Source organism: Thunnus albacares, chromosome 19, assembly GCF_914725855.1.
Source record: "Thunnus albacares chromosome 19, fThuAlb1.1, whole genome shotgun sequence".
Classification (NCBI taxonomy): Eukaryota; Metazoa; Chordata; class Actinopteri; order Scombriformes; family Scombridae; genus Thunnus; species Thunnus albacares.
This window is the reverse complement of record NC_058124.1, coordinates 26,430,388-26,457,102: the sequence shown is the minus strand read 5'-3', so window position 1 is coordinate 26,457,102 and position 26,715 is coordinate 26,430,388. Positions and strand designations below refer to the sequence as shown.

The 26,715-nt window shown below is 39.3% G+C and overlaps 7 non-coding genes, 1 pseudogene and 3 gene segments (V, D, J or C); 9 read left to right on the top strand and 2 right to left on the bottom strand.

Annotated features, from left to right (window-relative positions):
- The first annotated feature begins 45 nt into the window (after positions 1–45).
- On the top strand, positions 46–117 carry trnap-agg. The gene has a single exon. It is a non-coding gene; the product is annotated as a tRNA-Pro (tRNA).
- Positions 118–526: 409 nt separating this feature from the next.
- trnap-cgg lies at positions 527–598 on the top strand. The gene has a single exon. It is a non-coding gene; the product is annotated as a tRNA-Pro (tRNA).
- Positions 599–1,044: 446 nt separating this feature from the next.
- trnap-ugg lies at positions 1,045–1,116 on the top strand. The gene has a single exon. It is a non-coding gene; the product is annotated as a tRNA-Pro (tRNA).
- A 1,422-nt stretch (positions 1,117–2,538) lies between these two features.
- trnap-ugg lies at positions 2,539–2,610 on the top strand. Its single transcript has one exon. It is a non-coding gene; the product is annotated as a tRNA-Pro (tRNA).
- A 432-nt stretch (positions 2,611–3,042) lies between these two features.
- On the top strand, positions 3,043–3,114 carry trnap-agg. The gene has a single exon. It is a non-coding gene; the product is annotated as a tRNA-Pro (tRNA).
- Positions 3,115–3,526: 412 nt separating this feature from the next.
- Positions 3,527–3,598, top strand: trnap-agg. Its single transcript has one exon. It is a non-coding gene; the product is annotated as a tRNA-Pro (tRNA).
- Positions 3,599–4,016: 418 nt separating this feature from the next.
- trnap-cgg lies at positions 4,017–4,088 on the top strand. The gene has a single exon. It is a non-coding gene; the product is annotated as a tRNA-Pro (tRNA).
- Positions 4,089–17,531: 13,443 nt separating this feature from the next.
- Positions 17,532–18,047, bottom strand: LOC122970347. The segment is given in 1 exon segment: positions 17,532–18,047. A coding segment is annotated over 1 exon segment (507 nt).
- Positions 18,048–18,355: 308 nt separating this feature from the next.
- Positions 18,356–18,860, top strand: LOC122969201. The segment is given in 2 exon segments: positions 18,356–18,407; positions 18,515–18,860. Coding segments are annotated over 2 exon segments (381 nt in total).
- A 4,476-nt stretch (positions 18,861–23,336) lies between these two features.
- Positions 23,337–25,148, bottom strand: LOC122969214. The segment is given in 2 exon segments: positions 23,337–23,852; positions 25,109–25,148. A coding segment is annotated over 1 exon segment (258 nt).
- A 546-nt stretch (positions 25,149–25,694) lies between these two features.
- On the top strand, positions 25,695–26,199 carry LOC122969198 (annotated as a pseudogene).
- Positions 26,200–26,715: the final 516 nt, after the last annotated feature.

The window sequence follows — 26,715 nt, the reverse complement described above, 5'->3', positions numbered from 1 at the left end:
GCCCTAAATTTCACCCAGCTGCAATCGCGTGGTCACGCTTCCCGTGGCTCGTTGGTCTAGGAGTATGATTCTCGCTTAGGGTGCGAGAGGTCCCGGGTTCAAATCCCGGACGAGCCCTGAGGTCTGGAAGGTGAATACCTCTTCTGGGTTATCTGGCTAATCTTGGAAGGTTGGAACTGTGGAGAAGCTGATACATCCTAAGAAGAGGCTCAGAGTGGAACTGCTGTATCTATGTTTTGAAGGTGGGAGGTATGCTGGGAACGTCCTCTTGGGAGGAGACTTCAATAGACGCCAGGAGCATACTGAAAGTGCTACATATCCGCTTTGTTCTCAAAATCCCCCTATGAAGAACAGGTGGAGGAGAGCATTTAGGCATTTTTGCTGAGCATGCAACCGCTGCAACCTGACCTGGAAAGTTAAGGCAAATGGACAGACAGATTGATGGATGGATCAACCAGTGGTTGCTGGGCAAAAGGTACACTGTCTACATATCACCCAGCTGCAATTGCATAGCAACTCTTTCCATGGCTCGTTGGTCTAGGGGAATGATTCTCGCTTCGGGTGCGAGAGGTCCCGGGTTCAAATCCCGGACGAGCCCAGAGGGCTGAAAGGTGAATACGTCTTGTGGATTATCTGACTAATCTTGGAAGGTTGGAACTGTTGAGAAGGTAATACGTCCTACAAAGGGGTTCACAGTGGAACTGCTGCATTCATGTTTTGAAGGTGAGAGATATGCTGGGCACGATTTCTTGGGAAGAGACTTCAGTAGATGCCAGGAACATGCTGAAAGTGCTGCATATTCACTGTCTTATCGAAATGCCTCGTGATCCCCTAAGAAGAGCAGGAGCCAGGGGAGGAAAGCATCTAGGCATTTTTACTGAGCATGCAACCGCTGCAACCTGACCCGGACAGTAAAGGCAAATAGACGGATGGATAGATGGATGGATCCAACAATGGTTGCTGGGAAAAAAGGTACACTGTGTAAATTTCATCCAGCTGCAATCGCATGTTTAAGGCTTTCTGTGCATGTTTAAGGCTTTCTGTGGCTCGTTGGTCTAGGGGTATGATTCTCGCTTTGGGTGCGAGAGGTCCCGGGTTCAAATCCCGGACGAGCCCAGAGGGCTGAAAGGTGAATACGTCTTGTGGGTTATCTAACTAATCTTAGAAGCTTGGAACTGTTGAGAATCTAAACCTTCCAAGAAGGGGTTCAGAGTGGAACTGCTGCATCTATGTTTAGAAGGTGTCAGTTGGGAGGTACGCTAGGCACGTCCTCTTGCGAGGAGACTTCAATAGGCGCCAGGAGCATAGTGAAAGTGCTGCATATCCACTTTGTTCTCAAAATGCCTTGTGATCCCCTAAGAAGAACAGGAGGAGAGCATCTAGGCATCTTTGCTGATCATTCAACCGCTGCAACCTGACCCGGAAAGTGAAAGTTGGTCTAGGGGTATGGTTCTCGCTTAGGGTGCGAGAGGTCCCAGGTTCATATCCCGGATGTGCCTAGAGAACAGGCAGGTGGCTGCCTCTTGTGGGTTATCTGACTAATCTGCTAAGACATCCTAAGAAGGAGGTGAGAGTTACTGCTGCATACTTGGCAGCTTGTCACATCCAGTGGGGAGCACATTTCCATGGGTAACAGGAGCATAGTGAAATAGCTGCGTATCCGCTCTGTTCTTGACATGCCTTGAGATCCACTAAGAAGAGCAGGGGAAGAGAGCATTTTGGTGTTTTTGCTGAGCATGCATCCGCTGCAACCTGACCTGGAAAGTGAAGATAAAAGGACAGAGAGATGGTTGTATCAAACAGTGGTTGATGAGAAATAGTACACTTGTATATTTCACCCAGCTGCACTCGCTCAGCTGAAGGTTTCCTTGGCTGGTTGGTCTAGCGGTATGATTCTCACTTTAGGTGTAAGAGGACCCAGTTTCAAATCCTAGATGAGCCCACATCAAATCAAAGTTGCTGTATAGTTTGAAGTATTCGTGTGTGTCCACTGACAAACATTGGCACAGTGTCGTGGGTGCAGCATCTTTGTGCTATAAAACCAGGGATTTAACTGCTAAGCTGATGTTATTTGATGTATTCAAAATCAGCCAAATTTTGGTTTACATACTTGGCAACCCCTGTGGGATGGGGCACTCACTATTTAACCCATTTTAATACTGGTCATGCATTGTCAAAGGGGTGTGAACAGTGTGAGTGTGTGAACAGGTTTCAATGGTGTAATGGTCAACACTGTCTACTCTGAATCCAGTGATCCAAGTTTGAGTCTTGGTGGAACCTTTTGTGCAGTGTGCGCTATTGACCAACAAAGATAAATCACTGCACTTGGACAAAGTAAAAACAAGGGGCTGGATGAACCCTATATTAATGCTGCCACATTTTTTTCTGATTTCCAGACAATTATCACAAAGCTGAATCCAACAGTGAAGGCACGGAAAGAGTCAAGGAAAAACCCACACGTTGAAGATTACTTTTACGTCAGTCACAGACCTGAACAGCATTCGCAGCAGGGGAAATCCCATATGGCATTCTTTTAGTGGCTCGTTGGTCTAGGGGTATGATTCTCGCTTTGGGTGCGAGAGGTCCCGGGTTCAAATCCCGGACGAGCCCAGAGCGCAGTAATTGGGCCGACTCTCGTGGGTTATCTGAGTAGTCTTGCAATGTTTGAACTGTTGAGAAGCTTAGACGTCCTAAGAAGGAGTTGAGAGTGCAACAGCTGAACCTACATTTTGAAGGTGGGAGGTATACTGGGCACGTCCTCTTGGGAGGAGACTTCAGTAGACACCAGGAGAAACCAGGAGCATGCTGAAAGTGCTACACATCTGCTTTGTTCTCGAAGTGCCTCGTGATCCCCTGCGAAGAACAGGAGTAGGAGAGAATCTCAGCATTTTTGCTGAGCATGCAACTGCTGCAACCTGACCTGGAAAGCGAAGACAAATAGACAGATAGATGGATGGATCAACCAGTGGTTGCTGGGAAAAAAAAAAAAAAGTACACGCCCTAAATTTCACCCAGCTGCAATCGCGTGGTCACGCTTCCCGTGGCTCGTTGGTCTAGGAGTATGATTCTCGCTTAGGGTGCGAGAGGTCCCGGGTTCAAATCCCGGACGAGCCCAGAGGGCAGCAATGTGGCCACCTCCTGTGGGTAATCTGACTAAACTTGCAAGCTTGTAACTGTTGAGAAGCTAAGACATCCTAAGGAAGAGTTGAACTGCACCTTTATTTTGAAGGTGTCAGTTGGGAGGTATGCTTGGCACGTCCTCTTGTGGGGGGACTTCAGTAGACGACAGGAGCATACTGAAAGTGCTGAATATCCACTTTGTTTCCAAAAGGCCTCATGATCCCCTAAGAGGAGCAGGAGAGGAAAGCATCTAGGCATTTTTGCTGAGTATGCAACTGATGCAACCTGACCTGGACAGTAAAGGCAAATAGACGGATAGACGGATGGATCCAACAATGGTTGCTGGGAAAAAAGGTATACTGCGTAAATTTCATGCAGCTGCAATCACATGGTTACTGCTTTCTGTGGCTCGTTGGTCTAGGGGTATGATTCTCGCTTAGGGTGCGAGAGGTCCCGGGTTCAAATCCCGGACGAGCCCTGAGGTCTGGAAGGTGAATACCTCTTCTGGGTTATCTGGCTAATCTTGGAAGGTTGGAACTGTGGAGAAGCTGATACATCCTAAGAAGAGGCTCAGAGTGGAACTGCTGTATCTATGTTTTGAAGGTGGGAGGTATGCTGGGAACGTCCTCTTGGGAGGAGACTTCAATAGACGCCAGGAGCATACTGAAAGTGCTACATATCCGCTTTGTTCTCAAAATGCCTCGTGATCCCCTATGAAGAACAGGTGGAGGAGAGCATTTAGGCATTTTTGCTGAGCATGCAACCGCTGCAACCTGACCTGGAAAGTTAAGGCAAATGGACAGACAGATTGATGGATGGATCAACCAGTGGTTGCTGGGCAAAAGGTACACTGTCTACATATCACCCAGCTGCAATTGCATAGCAACTCTTTCCATGGCTCTTTGGTCTAGGGGAATGATTCTCGCTTCGGGTGCGAGAGGTCCCGGGTTCAAATCCCGGACGAGCCCAGAGGGCTGAAAGGTGAATACGTCTTCTGGATTATCTGACTAATCGTGGAAGGTTGGAACTGTTGAGAAGGTAATACGTCCTACAAAGGGTGCTACTTCAACAAATATAGGTACAAATACAAATACGGGGTTCTGTGCACATCCCTAGTATGTACATATCATACCAACAGGTAGAGTAGTGTAGGCTAATGCTTGCATTGACCAAACATGCTTACCATACTCATCTTCTCTCAATGTTACAGACCCCTTTGTCCTAATCAAAGTAATACAGTTATTAGGCTACCATGTAAATATTCATGTTAAGAACTAGGTTTAAACTTTTTTTTTTTTTTTTTAAACTTTTTTTTCATCTTGGCAGGATTGCTGATTTCAAAGGGTTCATGAAAATGTAGGAGACAGCCAGTGCAATCAGAGTCAGGCTCTGAGATGGCTGAGGTTAGCTAATGTTAATCTGACAGTCTCTTACAAAATATTAGTACAGGGTTCTAGCTAGATTTATTTTTTCTCCTCATAGGAAGTTACAAAACTAATAATGAACTCCTATATGCACTGACTGATGATGAAAATTTGAGTACTGAGAATGATTTTTAAACGGATACTTGTAACAATCAGTTTTATTTCTGATTGACATTAATAATATAATAATTTTGTAAATCAGTAATGACCATGCATTTCCAGAATGTTCTCACCGAAACACATAAACTCATGTCAAGTTTAACCATTGGAAGCTAAGAAAATGAGGTATTTATGGCTAACTATTATTATTTTGGGGATGGACTATTAAGACAACGTTCTTTTCACTAAACAGAACACACATAACTGAGTAAAAGTTAGTATTATTTGGTCAGACTTGTTAAATCCATTTTCAAAGGGGAGATGAAGATGATTTTAAAGGTGCAGTGTGTGGAATTTAGTGACATCTAGAAGAATGGACTTGGCAGAAATGGAATACAATATTCATAAGTATGTTTTAATTAGTGTATAATTACCTGAAAATAAGAATCGTGTTTTCGTTACGTTAGACTGAGCCCTTTATATCTACACAAGGAGTGGGTACTCTTCCACGGAGCCCACCATGTTCCACTGTCATGTTTCTACAGTAACCCAGAACGGACAAATCAAACACTGGCTCTAGAGAGGGCTTTTCATGTTTTTCTTGAGTTTTGCAGCCACCATAGGTTCTCTTACATGCTTGGAAGGGGAAAGTTAGGGGAAGGGTATTCAGTCAGTTGCAATCTGCAACCTCACCACTAGATGCCACTAAATCTTAGATACTGGTCCTTTAAAGGAGGAACTGGTTTCAGTAGGATTCAGTAGGAAGGGAGGGCATTCCTGATGTTTCCTTCACCCAGTGATCATAGATTTCTCTCTGTCATTTTTCCTCTGTCTACACATGTGAACTGTGAAAAACCATAAAGACAGAGCACAAATTATACGACCACCATATGGAAGTTCTCATTTGTTTTGACTGATCTCAGTGTTGCTGCTGGCAGAGGGACGGACCTCTGGCTATCATTACTATAGGGCTGGAATTTAACTCTGGCTCAGAGATGGCAATGTCCATAAATTATTTTACGGTGATGCCAATTGGTCTGTCCATGCAGAACTATGGTGCAGAGTAGGATATGTGGAAGACTGCCGGCTGCTGTAAAGTTTGTGCTGTGGATATTCTTTGTTCCCAGAAGAAGAATCGTGTTTTGGTGACTGCCTCCATCACCGCCAACAGTTATCTCTGCAACTAAAAGGCACATTTATGTCAAATTAATCAATGATATTTGTTGTCATCAGAGGATGATAAATAGTATCAGTAACTTCATCATCAGATCAAAATTTCCTCTTTTTGCACCACAAAAAACAAAATTTCCTGCTTTCCAGAGCATTAAGTCTTTAGACTTTAATGACCCCCATGACTTTCCCTTTCATACAGAGGTTTCTAAGGATATTCTTTTTAATGTCAATATTAGCCAAGATCTGCTATTTAGAAATATTAATTTAACAACTTCACCAAAAGAATCGAGGCTAAATTAAGCAAATTCAGCCACTGCATCTGCACCCCAAAACCCTCAGATTCACTGCATATCAATTGGTTTTAGTAACCTGATTTAATGCAAATTTATTAGGGAATTACTGAAAGTCAAACACTTTCTTATGGGTCTAATGAGCATGCAACACTTTCAGTCTTGTTATTTTGCAGAGAAAGGATCTTATCAGCACACATTGCTTGCATTTCCCCCTGCTTTCATACTTTAAAGGATAGGTTCACAATTTTTCAAGTGTGTCTTAAAACAACAGTTAGGTGTCCATATGAACACTGAAAGGGGTTTTCCTTATTGTAATCATTCCTCCTGTTCATAATGGCTATTAAAAGATCCCCTTCAAATGTGATTTCAATGTAAGTGATGGGGGCCGAAATCCACAGTGTGTTCACACTCATTTTGTGCAAAAATGCATTTAAATGTTGATGTGAAGCTTATATGAGGCTTCAGCAGTCTAAGTTAGTCATATCAAGTGGATATCTGCCACATTTACAGTCTTTTTAGCATCAAATTCCCTCTTTGTGTTTCCTCAGACTATGTTTCCTTGTTGAGCTGCAGTGGAAGTATAGTAACAAAAAGGGGGACTTTGGCACTAAAAAGACTGTAACATTGAAAGATATCTACTTGATTTGACTCATTTCGGCAACCGAAGCTTCCAATTATTATTATTATTATTTTATTTATTTGCACATTAAAAATAAAACAGCATAAAACAACACAGCAAAAGAGAAGAAACAAATTGTGCAGGTGAGATTTAGAAAACCCCTAGAGGCTTATGGGAGTAATCTCATCTCATTACACATCATAAACAGATACAAAAATAAACAAACAAACAACCACAGAATCAAAAGCAAACATAAAGTGGGCAGCACAAACCAAGCAAAGAAACAAAACTGATAAAATAATGTAATTAGGTTGTGTGTGTTTTAGTGTAATGTACAAGTGTGTGTGTGTGTGTGCAAGTGAGTGTGCGTGCGCACATGAGAGTGTGTGCGCATGCTTACTGAAGTAAACTTGTGTGAAGTCAACTCCTTATGACATAGAGAGGCCAATTATAATCAGATATGATCAGTTTGAATGGTCAAGTTTGTTTCATCAGACAGGTCCTAAGCTTATATTTGAAATTCTTGAGAGAAGTAGACTGAAATGCAATTTGAATATAACTGTTCCACAGCTGAACCCCCCTGTATCTAATAGAGAATTGACAGAGCCCGGTACGGAATATTGGGAGGTGTAAACATTTCTTGTATTATAGTTGTGTACATCTTCATTAGGCTGGAAAAATGCTTTACAAGGGAAGGGAAGCGAAGCAGACTGATGCAAAATTTTAAAAATGAAAACGCAGGTTTGGTATTTATTTATGTTGAAAATGATTACGATCTTGAGCAGATTGAAGAGAGGTTCTGACTGATCAGCCCTACTGCTGAATGTAGCAATTCTGCAAAACTTTTTCTGCAAAATATAAAGCTTAAAGCTTCAGATAAAAACGCACCTGACTTGTTTTAAGATTGACTAGAAAAATTGTGAACCTGTCCTTTAAACATGATATATATGTAAATCTCAGCTGCATAATAATTGCATTTTAAGAGGAATGATTTCTATTTTTGCTGCTTATTCCTTTAAATTTTTACGTTTGATAATGTAAACATCAAAATGTCCTTATTGGGAATTTTTAACATGTGAAGAAACATTAAAAAAATGTAAAATTAACCAAACTTTGTGAACATCTGATTGTAATTATCTCTTACTGACAGATCCTGGATGTAAAAAGCAGCCGACGTTCTGTGTTTCCTAAAATATGAAGGTGTTTATTGATGTGTTTGTGCATTCACTTCTGTTTATTCCTTCATCTTTTCACACTCTGGCCTTCACTCCATTCCATTTGGAAACTTTAAGGAGGAAACTCAGGACGCTGAATTGTTGTTGATTTGGTGATGAGTTTTTCACTTGAGGCCTCGGAGAACGGATTAAAGCGTCAAAAACACAAACATGGCCGTCATTGGACCTCCAGCTGAGACTTTGAGGTAGATTCAGTACACAGGCCTCCGTGTGTCTATAAAAGACATTTATTCAGGAAAAGACAAACTGTTCTCACTAGTTTATAACAGCAACCATTATTTTCCATTTAAAGTCATTTGCTATAATATGAGTTTCTCTGCAGCAGACTTGTAATCACACTGTGAGAAAATACTATAACCAGATGTTTGTGCCTCTAAATAATGATACTCCTCAACTGGACAACATTAGAGGACTGATAAACATATGTATTGACTTTTATCTTATCTTCTAATGTTGTCCAGCTGAGGAGCATCATGTGTTGTATATATATGCTATTTGACTGTTCTGCAGTAAATTAGATTAGATTAAATTGAACTTTATTGTCATTGAACAATACAAGTACTTAACAACTAGATGCAGTGCAGAGTGCAATTTAGGCATAAAGTACTGATGTGCAGGATATAAATTACCACGAGGAGCATACAAGATATACAAGATGTAGTTATACAAATATACAATTGTGCAGTGATGCAGTATAAAGTGAAGTTGTGGTGAGTAAATAGATCAGGTTGTTAGGGTTTATTACAGTTCAGCAGAGAAGCAGCAGTAGGATAAAAGCTGTTATTCAGTCTGCTGGCTCAGGAGTGGAGGCTTCTGTGTCACCTACCTGATGGTAGTGGAGTAAACAGTCCATGATTTGAGTGTGAAATGTCTTTGATGATGCCCTTCACCCTCCACAAGCATTGTTTTTTGGCAGCTGGGTGCCATGATATGTTGGGCGGTTTTCAGCACCCACTGAATGGCTGTAAGACGTTGTTTTTACTCCTCATTAATGTATTTCCACCATCAGAAACTCCTGTAGAGCAAATTGTGCGTTAAAATAGATACACTTTTAGTTTGGACTGACTCTAACAGACTCACTACAGAGTGCTGAAGTCATGACATCACTTCCCGTTTAGCCTCCATCCACTAACTTCTGTAACTCCACACAATCTCTCATTCAGCGTTTTTTTTCCATCGGTCTGTGTGAAATAATGAAGAGTGTTCCTGGAGTTTACTTTCCATATTCTCAGACCACGCGGCTCCATTACAGCAGCTGCTATCATTTAAACTTTTGTGATTATTAACAAAGTTAACCAACATTTTTGTTGCGTGCATAGGAAAAACTACAGTTCCAATTAAAAGACCTACAAATGCAGCAGTGTAGGTACTTCTGTCACCGTAACTTGGTTTTGTCCATATCCAAAAAACTCCCCGGCGCTTTTTTTCATTGTTGCTGTTTGTAGCGGTAATCTGTGCTCTGTGAAGACTTGTACAGCATTCGCTCCTCTCTGTCCTGTTGTTGTTAAAGACATGTCTGAACTCACCATGACCGCTCTAGTCACTCATGGACTCGTCTCCTCTGTCAAGCGGTGACGTTTAGCCTGCGAATATCTAGGACTCTAGGAAACTATGTCCATTAAAGGCTGCTAAAAAAACATAAATAGTGAATAAACAATGATATTAGATGTTTTTTCAGAAGTCCAGCATACTTATCTAGACATATGAAGTGAGACATTTGATATACTGTTGAGAAAGCTTCTGTTCAAAGCCAGATTTTTACTTATTAGCAGAGTTACACATGTTAATGAGATTTTTACTGAGGTTTTCTTACTTCTGGAACAGAACCAGAAAGTTCCGATTTGACTTCGGTTCTCTAGAAGCTGAGCCTCTCTTAATACAGAATGCACCAAGTCTGGACTTGCAAATTTGGGAGTTTGAACTTGGCAAGTTCAACTTGAGTGTACAAACCTTAACTGAAATGAGGTGATATCTGTACACATAGAACCCCAGAGGTAGCGCTGTTGTTCTGTCCAGTAAAACATTAAGCTTCACTTTACATTCAGATAAACTAATGCGGCAGCTACAATTGTTAGAGTTTATCTGTGAGACCAACATTTATCTTCCAAAAGGAATTATATAATTCACCAAAATGCTGTGAGACATCAGAGCCAGCTGCAGAGATCAGCTGGTTGGTGCAAAATGCATTCTGGGATACTTGGCTGCCTGAAGTCCACACAGTCAGCTCACGATGTATCCTCAATAAAACATGCAGAGCAAGAACACTTCCGGTCATTTGGACCTGTGCTTGGCTGGATGTGGACTTTAATTGTGACTGATGATGTTTCACAAGAACACAATACAGACAAGAACGCAGATTGAGAAAGGCCTTCAGACTGGAAGAAACTCATTAGCGTAGCAACATTAAGACTACAAACAACCCATAATGCAACACTCTCTGCAGCAGCCAGTGTTGCAGTGGTACTCTCTCCATTCAAAAAGAATATCTGATGTTATGAACAACAATTGACTAGTCCTCAAATGTAAGATGGTGTATAAATCTAAATCAAACTGGATGGTAAGTTGTAAGTTTTGGCTTGCAGTCAAAGTCTGGATGTTTATTTGCTTGTTTAGAGAAACAACCGTCACTGCAGCGTGTTTATAACGGAAAATATCTTCACATACACGTATATACTGTATGTTCTCAGACTTATATCTACATCCAGCCTTCAGCTTAAAGTGTTTGTTATGAGTTTATGAGGTAATCAGAAGAAAACTGCTGCCGTCTGTCAAACACTCAGAGCCAAAGAGCCTTGGTTAAGTTTTTAAAGACATTTCCTGAATGGGTGTTCATAAAAAGATAATGCTCCTAATTACCAGCTTGTTAAAACGATAAACAGTAAACAGCTCTTAAAGGGGATGAGGGGAGTTTTTGGCCCCAAGGTAAATAAAATTCTTGCCATACAATGTTCTGCGGAGTCGAATTTCATCCACAGAGAGCACAAATAGTTTCTGTGAAAATCCTGTTCAAGTTTCAAATTTTGAGTTTCCTTTTACTGTCAAATGGACAAATACATATTTAAATCTGACAAACAAGAGTTATACTGCATTTCCTGTGTTTTTCTCTCAGTGACCACTGAGAACTCTAAATCTGATCCACGCTGGTGTAAATCCAAACTACAAGTTGTTTTGAGACCGACTATTTGTTTTTGCTCCTGAGGGTTGTAAACTGTGGACTTTAAAGCTTTGAGGAGGTCTGAGAGAACCATGAAGCTGCCATAGTCAACATTGAAAGTTAGAAATATCTCTAAAACGTCTCCAAACTTTTTTACAAAATGACATAAGCAACAGTCCTTCTTTATGATCAAAGATCCTGCAGACAAATGATTTAAAGTGATACCCTGCAATACATGTAAGAGCCAATTTGGCACATGTTTAGGCTATAATTTATTTGTTACAGTTACAGAAATACAACATCAACTCTGTAATGGACGAGGCTTTATGTAACTTCACAGACATTTTCATTCAATGTTTTCCCTGCTTCCTAACTCAAAACTAAGATACTCTGCAGACTAAGTGACCTAGGAACACGGAACGTGGTAAAACGGCCTCTATACCACACATATATGAAAAGGAGGCTGTTTGTAATTTCAGCTTGAATTCAGTCGGTCACAGTGGATTCTCACAGACTAGTCAGAAGTTCCCACCACTAAAAAATATCAAAATTTCACTCATGCACTACCACCCACTTCTGCACGCTTGTTATGTTCCAAACACATGTGTTCACCAAAGTATGATGAAATACACTGCTTCTGTTTTGATTTATCACCACTCGTCCAAGAAAAGAGCTCTTACTTTTATAATTTTGGTAAGTATGAATATATTGAATCCTTTTAGTTCTTGTTTGTCAAAGAATAAAAAACACTGAAGGAAATACTGTCAACAAAATGGAGAAATCGTTGTTAAGTGTCGTCTTGGGCCCGCTGTAAGAATTTTTTGTCGTTTTTGTTTGACTTTTTTTGTGGGTAGCCTCCCTAAACTCGAAGGAGAGGTTCACAATTTTTCACGTCTCACAACTAAAAGTCTGTGGAAAACACTTCAACCATACATTTTGTCCGTATCTGTCTAGGAAAATGTATGCCTGACTCTTTTCTTTATGTGTTTTCATATAAACGTCCTTCAGGTCATTTCACAGGCTTATGATATGATGTGAATCTGTCCAAAAACTGAAGTATTTGAGTCCTCTCAGAGTCATGATGATGACTGGAAAGAGTTGTAAAGAGAAAGAGACGCAGGTGTTAAACTGATAATCCTCTGCAGTCTGTCTCTTATTAAAGTTTTGTCTCCATCTTTTACCTTCGGTGCTTTCTGCTGTCGAGTTTCTGCACTAAACTTCTCCTGTCAGTCAAATATTATGGGGGTGACTGTATTATGTATTATGACTCTTGTATTTTTAGTGTTCATGGTGAATCATCAGCATATTTTATTCTTTGCTCTTTTTGTTTTTTTGATTCTTACTTTACTCTGCTGTGTTTTGTCCACCTCCAACTCTGTCTCTGTCTGCTAGAAATGAGGTTTATGTTCCACTAAACTGCAACGACAAATATGTTGTAAATAAAATGTGATGCCACCAAAATTACGTTTTCTGTCAACATAATGAGAAAATGTTAATTAACGTATCTGGCAAGATACAAAAATATGTTGAAATGTTCAGTGACGATGTATTTCTTTTTTTCCCCCAAAATATCTGATCTTGCTGTACAATATCCACCGGTAGTGACTACAGCATGATTCAGTTTTTTCATTGTTATGTATTGATTCCTCCCTGGGGACTGGAAATAATGGATGTCTCTTTGATTGTGGGTATCAGGAGCTTGCTAGCTTGTGGGTAAGCCATAGAGATGTCTTCCAGCAACTAATGCTACCTTGGAGCCTTGGTACAAGAGATGTTGTAGACCAGACGTATGTTCGTTCAAGTATTGATTGAAAGCTGTGAGATCCCACCCCCTGACTTTAGTCTTCTCTGATTGGTTAGGAAGGCGAGGCTCGCTTAAAATACTTTAGAAGGGAAATTTTCTATGCTGCTGCCAGATTGTCCAAAGAGCCTGAGGCACAGAAGTCTTTGACAACATCTCCTCACATTAAGATATGCTTTGGATACATTTCAACTGAAACGTTTAGGAAAACACTTACAGACTGTAGCTTAAAGATTCGTGAAAAATCCCGTCATGGTTTAATACAGAAAGTCTGCAATGACTTGAAGCTCAACATGTTCATTAACCAACTCTGTCTCTTAGAAATTATGTTCATACACAACGAAATTGTTTTCCTAATTACGTTGCCTTGACAAACGTAATTGCTGCCTGGATTCTGTTCACAGATAATTTATGGAATGAATTAAACCACATTTATATATCTCTCTGAAGTCAGAGGGAGGAAGTTGGGTGGATGAGGAGCATACGAGATGCAGGAGGGTTTAGGCAACAGAAACACTTTGTTTCAGGTTAGTGAAAGATGCTGGTGTGGCTTAAATGTTAATAAACTTTTTGAGCTTCCAGTCACTGCAGACAGTTTTCTGTATTAAACAGACCAAAATCATTCTCTAACTTTAACCAAGTGTTGCCAGAGTCTAAACACAACCAGAAAACTGTTTAATAGAGATGTAGTTTCTACTAGCAGATATTGTGCAGCAAGCCCAGATATTTTGTTGAAGAAAATCGAATTCAGCAGCGTTACATTTCTAGCTAAACACATTTGCTTTTGCAGTTTAGTTGTATATGAATTTAATGTCTAGGAGACAGAGTTAGAGTTATAAACATTTAAGTGAAACCACCATCTTTCACTAACAGTAACCAAAGTGCTTTTGTTGTATGAACCTAAACACACACAGGACTCAGGATGTGAAGCTCACTCTCTGCTGTCAACATCCACCATCTACCCCGACCTCTGACCTCTGACCTACCACTGCAGAAAGATAGAACATGACCAAGGCAGCGATTAAGGTTTGTGCACATAGTGTAATAATGAAAAATATTTAGTAATATATAAATGTATTTTTTAGGAGACCGGGTTGCCACCAACAGCTGGCCTCCACAGTTCAGCATTTCACTGCTTATGTGAGTGAAAATTAGAGTTTGTGAATGTGACAAATTATTTGGCTGAACTAGAGTGACTGACAAACACAAAATTGAGTGTGTAGTGTGAACGTGGAGTCATAATCTGTGATAATATTAGCAAGCTAGGCTAACTAGCTTCTACTTTCCAGGTTGAAGATGAGCTAACCAGCTTGTTAGCCTTTACATTTGTTTTTTAGTTGTTTTTGTTTCATCTCCTGTGTTTTATTTCCTACTTGGAAGGACAATGAAAGTACACTAAAATGTTCTTGTCTCTCATCTCTCTTCTCTGTTAAGTGTGTTAATGTTACACTGTCCTGTACTGCAACGGTCTGTGTATTTGTTTTGTATTTGAAGTTTATTTTATAAAGAGGAATGAACAATGAAACAAAGAAACAAAGATAGTATACAAGTGTTTAAATCCAATGACAAAAAAGCCAAAAAAAGAAGACTTTTTCATTTCCATAGTCAAAAATGATAGATATAAACTTAAACTTAGCCTTTATTTTCGTGCTTTGTTTGTAAAAAATGTAACTAAAATAACTCAAACTATGAAACAGCTGCTTTATCGTCCTCTGAAACTTAACAACTCCCACTTTCAAACATTTTCTTGCTGTTACTCTCATCTGATGTACAAACAAGAAAAGGAAAAATTAAAAAGAAAGTGTTAAAAGTATATTAGTCCAATTACAAAAAGTAAATGGCAGTGCTTTCTGTCTTTCTTTCTTTGTAAACTAAGAAATGAAACTAAAGAAACTCAAAAACTATAAAACTTTAGCATTTCCAGAAACCAGACAAATTAAATAATGTCCTTTTTTCTGTTTTGTTTTCTTGCATTTTCTTATTTGATGTACAGACAAGAAAAAGGGAAAATGACATTTTTATATACTTTTCAAATAATTCTTTTTCATTAAAAAAACAGTTTCTAAAATTAATCTTTCCTAAAATGTACACAGACTTAAATAAATACTAAATATCAGCTGTCTCGACTGTAAAAGAAATTCAAGATGATATAAATGTTTTGGCACAGTAGTTTTGTCTTTAATAATCTTCCATAAAACATAAAGTGCATCAGAGAAAGGAAGAGAGCGAATGGTCGAGAGACAAAGAGAGTGAGTTCTCTCTCTCCAGGGGCTGTCATCAGCTGCAGATTTAAGAGCTGCCGAGTCTCCAAGTCGTCACACAGACGTCCTGAAGAGGAGAACAATCAATACAGAAAACCAGACAGAGATGTACACACCATGACCTCATCGCACACACACACACACACACACACACACACACACACAGACACACACAGAGTTAGGATATGACATCATGCTTGAGATTAGTAATCAAGTCATTGATGATTTTCCCTGGCAGTCACTTCACTGCGTGTGTGTGTGTGTGTGTGTGATATTATCCCATCTGCAGTTTATTTAAATTAAATTATTTCGATTTTGTCCCTAGACATTTTAGTTACACTGAAGCTCCGTAACACTTTCTTCATCCCTTTGTGTAGATTTTCCTCTTCACATCGCGGTCAGCTACAGAGCCGTGACCTCTGAACTTCAGTTTATTGCTCAAAGACAGACAGTCGATGCCTGGTCATCATGTCTGACTCTACACATTGCAGTTTTTTTTTCATGATTGGTTACCTGCACACGTCCACATCTTCAAAACTCTTCAACACAACAGCAACAATTATGGACCAAACTGTGACACATTTATATTGTTTTCACACAAAAAGCATTCAGTGACTACGGTCTTCAAATTACCTGAGTACTTTTCTCACTCAAACACAACAAAACAACAAAACTCAGCTGCAGCACATTTTACACATTTACATCTTAACATCAAAACTTCATACAGACAGCAATCTGCCAAATCATAATCACGCTGAAATACATCTATATTTAACCAGAAAACAAGACAAAGTGTCAGAAATAAAGTCCACTGAAAGCTTTCCTGCTGCATTTTTATGACTCGTTCCTGTAGATACACTGTAGTGTGTTCTATAAAGAGCTACATCTTACTGTATTTACGCAATATACACATATCTGACACTATCGAACATTAAAAAACAACATATGCATAATAAAAAAAAGTGATGTGACTTCACAGACAGCCATGAAAAGATCATCATGTGTTGCCTGTTGTTAGTGTTTTTATCTCAGTGTGTCTGATTGATACATGACTTGTTGTGTTCATGCTGGAAGGATTTGCTTGTGTGTGTGTAAAATGTGCTGCTGTCCCCCGCAGTGTAAAGACTTCTGAAGATGTGGACTCAGTACTTAATGGTGCATCTAACCAATCATAAAAATAACTGTAATGAAGATATTTTCATTTTGTGAGATTTTGAAAACTGAAACTCTGTTGTAAAAATTGAGCCAAAGAAATGTAAAACACTGTGTGTCTCATGTCTGTCGCTTTTCAGTGATTCTGTTGATATTTGAATGTTCTTCAGTGTTCTTTCCGTCAGTTTTCAGCTGCAGCAGCAAGATGAACTGCAGTGTTTCTCTGCGTGCTCTGTCGCCCTCTAGCTGCTCAAAGAACCAACAGCATGAAGGAAAAATCCACCTTAAAATTGAAGAACAAAGGACTTATAAGTACTAAACAGTGGTTTAAAGTTCTTCAAGGAGGAGTAAATTCTCGTTTCTTTGCTAACTTTGATCATTTTCACTGCAGCAAATTTCCAGTTTAATAAATAATCAGCAAAAGACAACAAAATAAAACATTTGATGATGAATTTACAGTCTAGTTGAAAAAGCTCACAGAGGGTTAAATTGATGAATGTGATCATTATTGTCTTTTATTAGGTAGATATCACTTAGGCTGACGAATCATGATTTTTTTTTTTATGAATGCATTTTTATTTTAAAAGCTGTGAAGAATCCCAAATATGTCTCCATTTGAAATTGTTGGGGAAGAGACTGAACAGGGGTTATGGCTTGAAAATATAAAAAAGAAATTTTTAAAGTAATTTAAGTAGCTTGAACATAAAGATAAAGATATCAGTGTTGAAAGTGAAGGAAAAAGTTTCATAGAGAATACATTTAAAACTACAGGAATAAAACTGATATTATAACATTATTTCTGTCTCTGATCTGTTTGCTTCTTTACCTGCAGCAACACGTAACATCCGTTTTTACGACCGTGAACTTTAATCCACACCACCTCGCTGAGCTCCAGGCTGTTAAACTTTTAAACTTTAAAACTTTACAGCTCCACAGTTAGCTGCTGACTCTGAGAGTCTGAAGGCCTCAGGACTCAAACTTAAGTAGATGGCAGTTAAACTGTCCAGCTTCACCTGAGAGAGAGCTGAAGGGTTAAACAGAGTCCAGGGTATTTATCATTAAATTTTAGACTTACAGGTGCAGTGTGTAGAATTCAGTGGCATCTAGCAGACGCCACTAGATTATATTACTAATTATATTACTTATTTTTATTTTCCAATTAACTAATTTTAATCGTATTTAAACATGTCAGAGTCCCAGTGAGTCAGGTCAGGACTGGGAACACTGGTCTCTCCTCTGTGTCTCTGAGACTGGGGTCTGGGAGCCCTGGGTGGCTTCACAGGTCACAGAGCCCACCTTCCTCCACTGGTCTGCAGGGAGCCTCAGGGTGCTGCTCCAGCTGTAGCGACCATCTTTCCGCAGCACCCCGGGGCTCCTGCTCTCCTCCCAGCTGCAGCTGCTGCTGATGCTGCTGCCGTCCACCTTCCAGGCCAGACTCCAGTCTGAGGGGAAGCCCTTGTTGGCCAGACACATGAGCGTGGCCTTCCCCTGCTGCAGCTCCTTGCTGGAGGGGGGCAGCACTGTCAGGGAGGGGACGACTCGACCCACTGGACGAGGAAACAGAGAGACAACATGAAGGAAGTTCATACAAATAGAAAATAAACTCCACCTCCCTGTTGGTTGCAGCAGAGGAGGCTGCTGGTTCTGTTGGTCTTCCTCAGATTGGATGAAACTGGCCTTCAGTGTTTCACTTCCCTCTCTGAGCTCAGTTACCATGGCAACAGACAGGCATCACTGATGAACGTCTGTTTACAGTCATTAAACCAAATTTACATAAAAAGGATCACTGACACATAATCTGTCAATACTCTGGTGAATTGATTGATCTATTGATTAAACAACATCAGAGTAATCCAAGTCCCTGTTGGAGTCAGTCAGAGCATTTCCATAGAGAGCCACTTTGCATCAGCAGCACCATGCTCCAGTGCTCTGGGAGAGTTTATAGTCCTGACAGTTGAACACTGGATGACTGACAGCTGTCCTTCATGACAACAAAAGCCACAGAAATCCTCCTCATCAAAAACATGACTTTGATCTCCGTCCTCATCTGGACTCTCCTCTGCTGCTGCTTCACAGGTAAAGTCCAGAGAATCAAACTCCTCTCCTCTATGAACATCCGTCCCTCTGAAATGATGCCCACAAAACCATGACGCTGCTTTATGTTTTTGTCTCTGTATCCTCAGAGTCCAGAGGCCAGATCACAGTGACTCAGCCTGCAGCAGTGAGATCTGCTCTGGGAGGCTCCACAACCATCAACTGTAGGACCAGTCAGGATGTTTATGTTAGTGGCTCATCCCACTGGTTAGCCTGGTACCAACAGAGAGATGGAGAAACTCCTAAACGCCTCATTAACCATGCTACCAATCGAGCATCAGGGATTCCAGATTGTTTTACAGGCAGTGGATCAAAGTCTGACTTCACTCTGACCATCAGTGGAGTTCAGGCTGAAGATGCAGCAGTTTACTACTGTCAGAGTTATCACTATCCCAACAGTCAGCGTGTGTTCACATAGTGAAAAAGCGTCGTACAAAAACCTCCCTCAGTCAGACTGAACAGAAACCGAACTGACTGCTGCAGCTGGAAGCTACTGCAGAGACTAATACAGTTCACTGAACACACACATTACATGAAATAGATTAAACAACTCGCACATTGTAGTTTTTAAGATAAATGAAAATAGGTCAAAAACTTTTAAGTAAAACAGTTTCTGGACAATGATTGTCTTGATGGAAACCAACAAACTTCATCACAGCTTCTCATCATCCATTCTTACACTTTTATGGTTTGATCCAATGATTTTTAATGATAATGAACCCATTTCCTGACGTGACTGGTAGGTAAGAAATGTCTTCCTCATGACCTTTGACCTCAGCCTCATACTGGATCACATCTATCTCAATTATATCCTGTTAAAAGAAAATATGAAGACACATCAGCATCAGAAACTTTCATAATTACAGCTCCCACCACCAAAAATATAAATCACAAAATATTATTTTACACTAAGAAACTAATTACAGTAAGATTAATATGAAGAAGATAATGTGAAAAGAGCAGTTTATTGAAGCTGGTCTGAGTAAGTCCATGATTAAAGTGGTGAAATTAAAACAGAAGAAAATTTAAGTGATATAAATAAACACAGGATATTTAAATCTACTACAAACATTTAAACACTTTAATCTTACTTAAGCATTAAATGTTAAGATTATCTGTAATATTTGTGCAGGATTAGGAACATCTAGTAGCAGGTGACGAACACTTCTGACAACTTTAGATAGTGGTGGTGAGCAATAATGCCTTCAGGAAAAAAACAAAGCAGTTGTGTGGTGTTTAACACACTACTTTGTTATAAAGAGCCTTAACATCAGTGTGAAAAGGAAATTTTAATTAGTAGTTCTCATCTGTGAGAGAACTTTGGGACCAACTCCTGGTTTAATAAAACAGAGACACTCTTAAGTTTTACTGATTGAGATATCAGCAGTGAAAAGGATGAGACATTGAGACAACTTTTGAAGAAAATCATAAGCTAACATCTTAAAATCATTGGAATCTTTCACTGAGACACAGTACTGTCTTTTTAGATTTAATGGATCAACTGTGACCTGTGGCTCCACAACCATCAGATAGGACCAGTCTGAATGTTTATAGTTCAAACTGTTCAGCTTGATACCATCAGAGAGATGGAGAAACTCCTAATTAGATAATCAACCAGAATCAGAGATTCCAGGGCGTTTTACAGGCAGTGCGTCATGGATTGCAGAGCAGATGGACCCAAATGCAGAGACTTTAAATACAAATTAAACCAATCAGACAACAAGGAACAGGTGGCACAACACAAGGGCAGACTGGGAGCTGATAGGCTGGGAAGACACTGGGAGCAGAGCAGGGCTGACGAGACTGATATAGGGCAGGTGTGAAGGTGACAGCAGACTGGGGAAGAACACTGAGGGTGCATCCCAAGTCTCTTAAATCGCATCCACGTTTCCCTCACTTGCGTCTTTTCCAAGCGAGGAGAGAGGAAATGAGGAAATTTGTTTTAAGAGACATGAGACGTCCTTTCCTCTGGAGCGTCATGTGAAGCGACGTCTGTTTCTGATAATGGCGACAGCTGATCACAGCTGGATCAGCTGTCAGACGGCTTTAACAGCTGTAGAAACTTCTGATGGAGTTTGTGTCTGCACACATGTGCATTGTGCTGACACTAATGAAGGTGCACAGTTATCACCGCTAGAGCAGCTGTTTCCTCTCTGCACCCTGTTACCTGTTTAACAAACACTTAAATAAAAACCTGCATACTGCATTTATACTGTGTCCTGCTCAGAGGCACAGAAACCATTTCTACTTGCAGAATGTGTTTATACTATTTATTGATTATTTGCATCTGTATTTTTTGATAATCCTGATAGTGAATTCATCATTCAATAACCCAGAATATGATCAGAGTGTCTTCCGAACACTGGAAAATATGTATTTGGCTAAATGTCTCAGGGCAAATGGAAATGATGTAACTCATATCAAACCCCACACTCAGGAATTTTCTGCCTCACATGTGACTGAATGGAAATGATGACAAATGATGTAAAATATAAATGTGTTTAACTGTTATTACAGATAAAATTAAAGTCAGGAAGAGTCTGTCTGTCTGCAAGAGATTTAATGTTTAATGACGTGTTTAATGGACGAAATAACATCATGAACAAAAAAATCTTTCTAATAAATAAAGAAAGCTGTTAATGGTTCTTTTGTTGATCAGACCAACAATGGACAGATTTTTAACTATATGATGAATCAGAAAACAAATAAAACATAAAACTTGGGAATGATACACTTAAATTTAATCTGTAATCTGTCTCCACTTCGGTATGAAACTGCAGTGATGTATCAGATCAGTCAGATCAGCTGCAGCGTCCAATCAATAACTGATATCCAATAAGGGGGCGTGTCAAATGGTAAAAGACTTCCATGAAGGCTGCTCTCATGTTTCCTCGCTCCTCGGAGCAAAATAAGAGACTTGGGACGCCTGTCAAAATGCGCATCAGGAACAACTTCCGGTTCAGGCAAGGAGCGAGGAGACATAAATTAAGAGACTTGAGATGTACCCTGAGACAAGGGCACTAACGAGGATGAATACAGGGCAGGTGTAAGTAAGTACATGAACACATGAGGAAAAACACAATGAGCAGAGTCCAAATAATAAAAGCAACCCAAATGACCAGCCTGTGCTCATTCCCAAATCGTCACATATCGAAGCTTGGTTAGGACCCCGTGGGGTCACTTTTTAACACACTGGGTACCCCTTTAGCATCATTTTTCAACGTGCAGGGTAGTCCAATAGACTTCTGTTGAACTCCCATAACGTCTGAAATAGATGCCATGAGACCGATGAAGTCTATGTGACAAGTTGGACGGTATGTGACATAAAGCCAGAATTCTTAAAGTCCCTCAAAAAGTCCAACTCAAAACAAGCCTCTCCTACACAGTCCAATCTTCACAAAACAGAAAAGTCAGAGGGCATCTGGTGGACAATGGCAACTAAGGAATACAGAGCCAGACTCTCAAGAGTCTCTAGAGTCAGTGACAGAACCATGACACAGTGGATCAAACTCTGACCATCAGTGGAGTTCAGGCTTCTTTCATCCTTTACTTTGACATGCTTTAAAATGTACCATAATTTGTGGGTAAAATGGTGACACAAAATGATAAAATCTCAAATGACGCACTCAGTGTCTGTAGACTTATTGAACACATTAACATGTGACAGCAGTTTATTATTGTAATACTATGTTTGTACACAGATGATTTGATCAAAGTTTCTTTATTGTTCATACATACTAAAAATGTCAGCATTACTGCAAGCAATAAAAAGTATCACTTGAGAATGTGCTGATTATGTTAATTAGTCATTTCAGATTGTTTTAGTGGAATTGGATCTGGGACTGACTTCACTTTGACTATCAGTCACGTTCAGACTGAAGATTCAGGAGTTTATTATTGTCAGCAGGATTACAGCTTCCCGTTCACACAGTGATACAGCGTTGTACAAAAACCTCCCTCAGCTGGAGAGGAACTGATGTGACTCAACAGCTGCACTGAGATAGACACATTTTAGAAGTCTGACTGACGATGAAATCCATCTAACAGAATACAGTCAGGAAATACTGTAAAGGTATAATAATAATAATTAAATTTAAATAGAATATTAGGTAATATATGTAATGTCTCATCAAACTACATCAAATGTAGTTAAGCTTATGGTTACAACACATTAACACTAGTTAGTTAGATAATTATTTAAAAAGAATATTCATTTCCTTGTTTTTTAAGGTTATTTTCATGTAAATCACATTTATTTTTGGAATTGATATGATTTATATTTAAATGATACAGTTTTGTTTTCTACAAAACTTAACTCATCATGTTTTTGATGAGTTTGTGTTCATAGAAAAACACAGGTTATGTTATATTTTCAGATCGTACTGCTGATACTGATACTATGATGATATAATATGCTGATGATATCCTACTTTATAATTCTAATGCAACAAAATCTTTTCAGATTTTATACATTTACTCAGATTCATTAAACTTTCTGGACACTTCTAAAACTGTTTCAACATGAGAGTTTTTAATCAGTGGCACACATCATTGATAGAACACACATGACTCATTTCCTTAAAAAATATTGACAATTGTGTTTGTTGCCAAAAATCTAATTAGTGATAAATGTAATAAAGGGATTGTTTGCAGTCACAAAAGCTTCAAGGAATCTGAAACAACAGATGAGTTTAGTTCTATCATTTAATTATTATATCTTTTTGATTTTTGTTCGCAAAATATCAGGTATATTCAACACTACATTATATCAACTCAAACTTTCTTTCTTAAGGTATTTCCATGCAAGTGTAAAATATTAAAATTAGCTGAGTTAAATTTGTTATGGATTAAGGGAACCATTAGGACAGCAACATCTGTTACTTATACAATAACATAAATGAAAACAACTGATTTGATGAACAGGTCTTTATTGTCTTGAAATAATACAAAATACACAAGCAATGAAACTTTATCAATGAAAAATGTAATGAGAGAGTGAGTGAGAGACAGGCAGAAAAAGAGAGAGAGTTGCAGAGATCGGAGTGAGAACAGTAGCAGATTAAAACCAGTAGCAGAATCCCAGTGAGTCAGGTCAGGACTAGGAACACTGGTCTCTCCTCAGTGTCTCTGAGACTGGAGTCTGGGAGCCCTGGGTGGCCTCACAGGTCACAGAGCCCACCTTCCTCCACTGGTCTGCAGGGAGCCTCAGGGTGCTGCTCCAGCTGTAGCGGCCGTCCTTCTGCAGCACCGCGGGGCTCCTGCTCTCCTCCCAGCTGCAGCTGCTGCTGATGCTGCTGCCGTCCACCTTCCAGGCCAGACTCCAGTCTGAGGGGAAGCCCTTGTTGGCCAGACACATGAGCGTGGCCTTCCCGTGCTCCAGCTCCTCACTGGAGGGGGGCAGCACCGTCAGGGTGGGACGGACATCACCTAGAAGACACCAATCACATTAGAGGACAGGAACCACACAACGGTCAGTCAAACACCAGACACTTGGACACCGTTACTGTGTGAGAGTGGAGTCATATGAGGACTCTTTCTGTGCTGATATGCATGAGAGGTTTCTTAAAGGGAAGTGAAACAATGTGTCAGTGAGTGACTGGTGGAGCAGAAAAAACATCTGACAGAAACTCCTTTAAGTAGTTTATATGACTGTTTACTGTATTTCATTTTACACTATACACTATATATAAATAAGAACATAAAGTTTGAATACAAAATTCAGACATCTATGATTTAGTTTGAATTCATAACAACATATTCACTTTCAAAACTATCAAAAGAGCAACAGTCAATCAGATTCATCAGCCAAAACCAACAGATGACCGTATTATATGGAAAATGTTTACATTCAGAAAACAAAATACCCTCAAAAAAACTATCAAAATTATTTCAAACTGAGGTTAAAAGACAACTAGAGGCAATTTAAATGATCAGAGTTTCTACAGCATTTTACATTTTTTATCTTTGAAAAAAACATTTACTCAACTTCAAATCAATTTAAAGTAAAATTAAAGGACCATATTAGAATCATTTTACTAGTACAAGTACAAGTACTATTGTAGTTTTTAATCTGTTCTGCAGTTCAAGCTGTTCACACTTAACAAATTAACTTGAACATGTAAAGAAAATTTCAGTAAAGCTGCTTTGAGTTCAACTTCAAGGTTAAACAGGAGGAACAAACAATAAAATTGAGACTTTAAAGTGCTTTAGATCAGCCCAGTGGAACCTTATATCTACTACAAATGTTTAGATGTAGAAATGATAAACTTAACTGATGACACAATATTTAATATTTGAGCAGAAACTTACTTCCAACATCCAGTCTGGTTCCTCCACCAAAAGTCCACCACAATGATACAAACTCATTGACTCCTCGTACAAAAACCTCTCACTGTAGAGAGACACGGCTCTCTGACTTTGTCAGACTGAACTAAAACTACAAACTCTAAAGATGCAATTTTACCATTAAAGTTGTAAATAATGATTTATCCTCTGAATTAATGTTTTATTTTCTTTACAATAAGTTTTTGAGTTTCAAATTTAAAATTGAACTTTGTCTCTTAGTGCAAAATATTGTTGTAAAATGTTTTACATGAAATTGAACAGGCAAAAAATGCTCAACAAAAAGGAAATAAATAGAAAAATAACTCTTAAAACGATAAATATTTTAACATTTGACTTACTTCCAACATCCAGTCTGGTTCCTCCACCGAACGTGGACCACAGTGATACAAACTCATTGAGTCGTCGTACAAAAACCTCTCACTGCAGAGAGACACGGCTCTCTGACTTTGAGACATACAAACTCAATAAAATTAGTCTCTTGTTTGTAAAATTTCTAAACTAATTTGAAAACTGACAACAGCACAGAGCCACCAATTTCATGAATGTGTCATTTTGTTTCATATAAATCAATTTAAATTAATTTTATGTTAAATTTGTGTTTTAATACATTTAAATATAACAAAATACATTCTGAAAAATTCAGCTGTCAATACACATGAAGCCCAAACCACATAAAAATAATGACTGACACAACCTAATCAATACTCTGACAAACTGATTGATCTATCGATTAAACAGCGTCATCAGAGTAATCCAAGTCCCTGTTGGAGTCAGTCAGAGCATTTCCATAGAGAGCCACTTTGCATCAGCAGCACCATGCTCCAGTGCTCTGGGAGAGTTTATAGTCCTGAGAGTTGAACACTGGATGACTGACAGCTGTCCTTCATGACAACAGAAGCCACAGAAATCCTCCTCATCAAAAACATGACTTTGATCTCCGTCCTCATCTGGACTCTCCTCTGCTGCTGCTTCACAGGTAAAGTCCAGAGAATCAAACTTCTCTCCTCTATGAACATCCGTTCCCCTGGAAATGAAGCCCACAAAACCATGACGCTGCTTTATGTTTTTGTCTCTGTATCCTCAGAGTCCAGAGGCCAGTATACAGTGACTCAGCCTGCAGCAGTGAGATCTGCTCTGGGAGGATCCACGACCATCAACTGTAGGACCAGTCAGGATGTTTATGTTTATAACTCAAACCACTATTTAGCCTGGTACCAACAGAGAGATGGAGAAACTCCTAAACTGCTCATTTACTATGCTACCAGATGAGCATCAGGGATTCCAGATCGTTTTACAGGCAGTGGATCAAAGTCTGACTTCACTCTGACCATCAGTGGAGTTCAGGCTGAAGATGCAGCAGTTTACTACTGTCAGAGTTATCACTATCCCAACAGTCAGGATGTGTTCACACAGTGAAAAAGCGTCGTACAAAAACCTCCCTCAGTCAGACTGAACAGAAACTGAACTGACTGCTGCAGCTGGAAGCAACTGCAGAGACTGATACAGTTCACTAAGCACACACACACACATTGCATTAAATGGATTGAAGCCGGTCTGAGTTACTCCATGACTAAGGTGGTGAATTACGACAGAGAATTTAAGTGATATAAATAATCACACAGTATATTTAAATCTACTACAAACATTTAAACACTTTAAACTTACTAAAGCATTAAATGTTAAGATTATCTGTAATATTTGTGCAGGATTAGGAACATCTAGTAGCAGGTAACAAACATTTCTGACAACTTTAGATAGTGTTGGTGAGCAATAATGCCTTCAGGAAAAAAACAAAGCAGTTGTGCAGAGTTTAACACACTGCTTTGCTTCAAAGAGCCTTAACATCAGTGTGAAAAGAAAATTTTAATTAATAGTTCTGGATTTATTAGATGACATTAATCTTATTTGCGCAGCATTATTTCAATTGAGAGGATAACATTTGAAG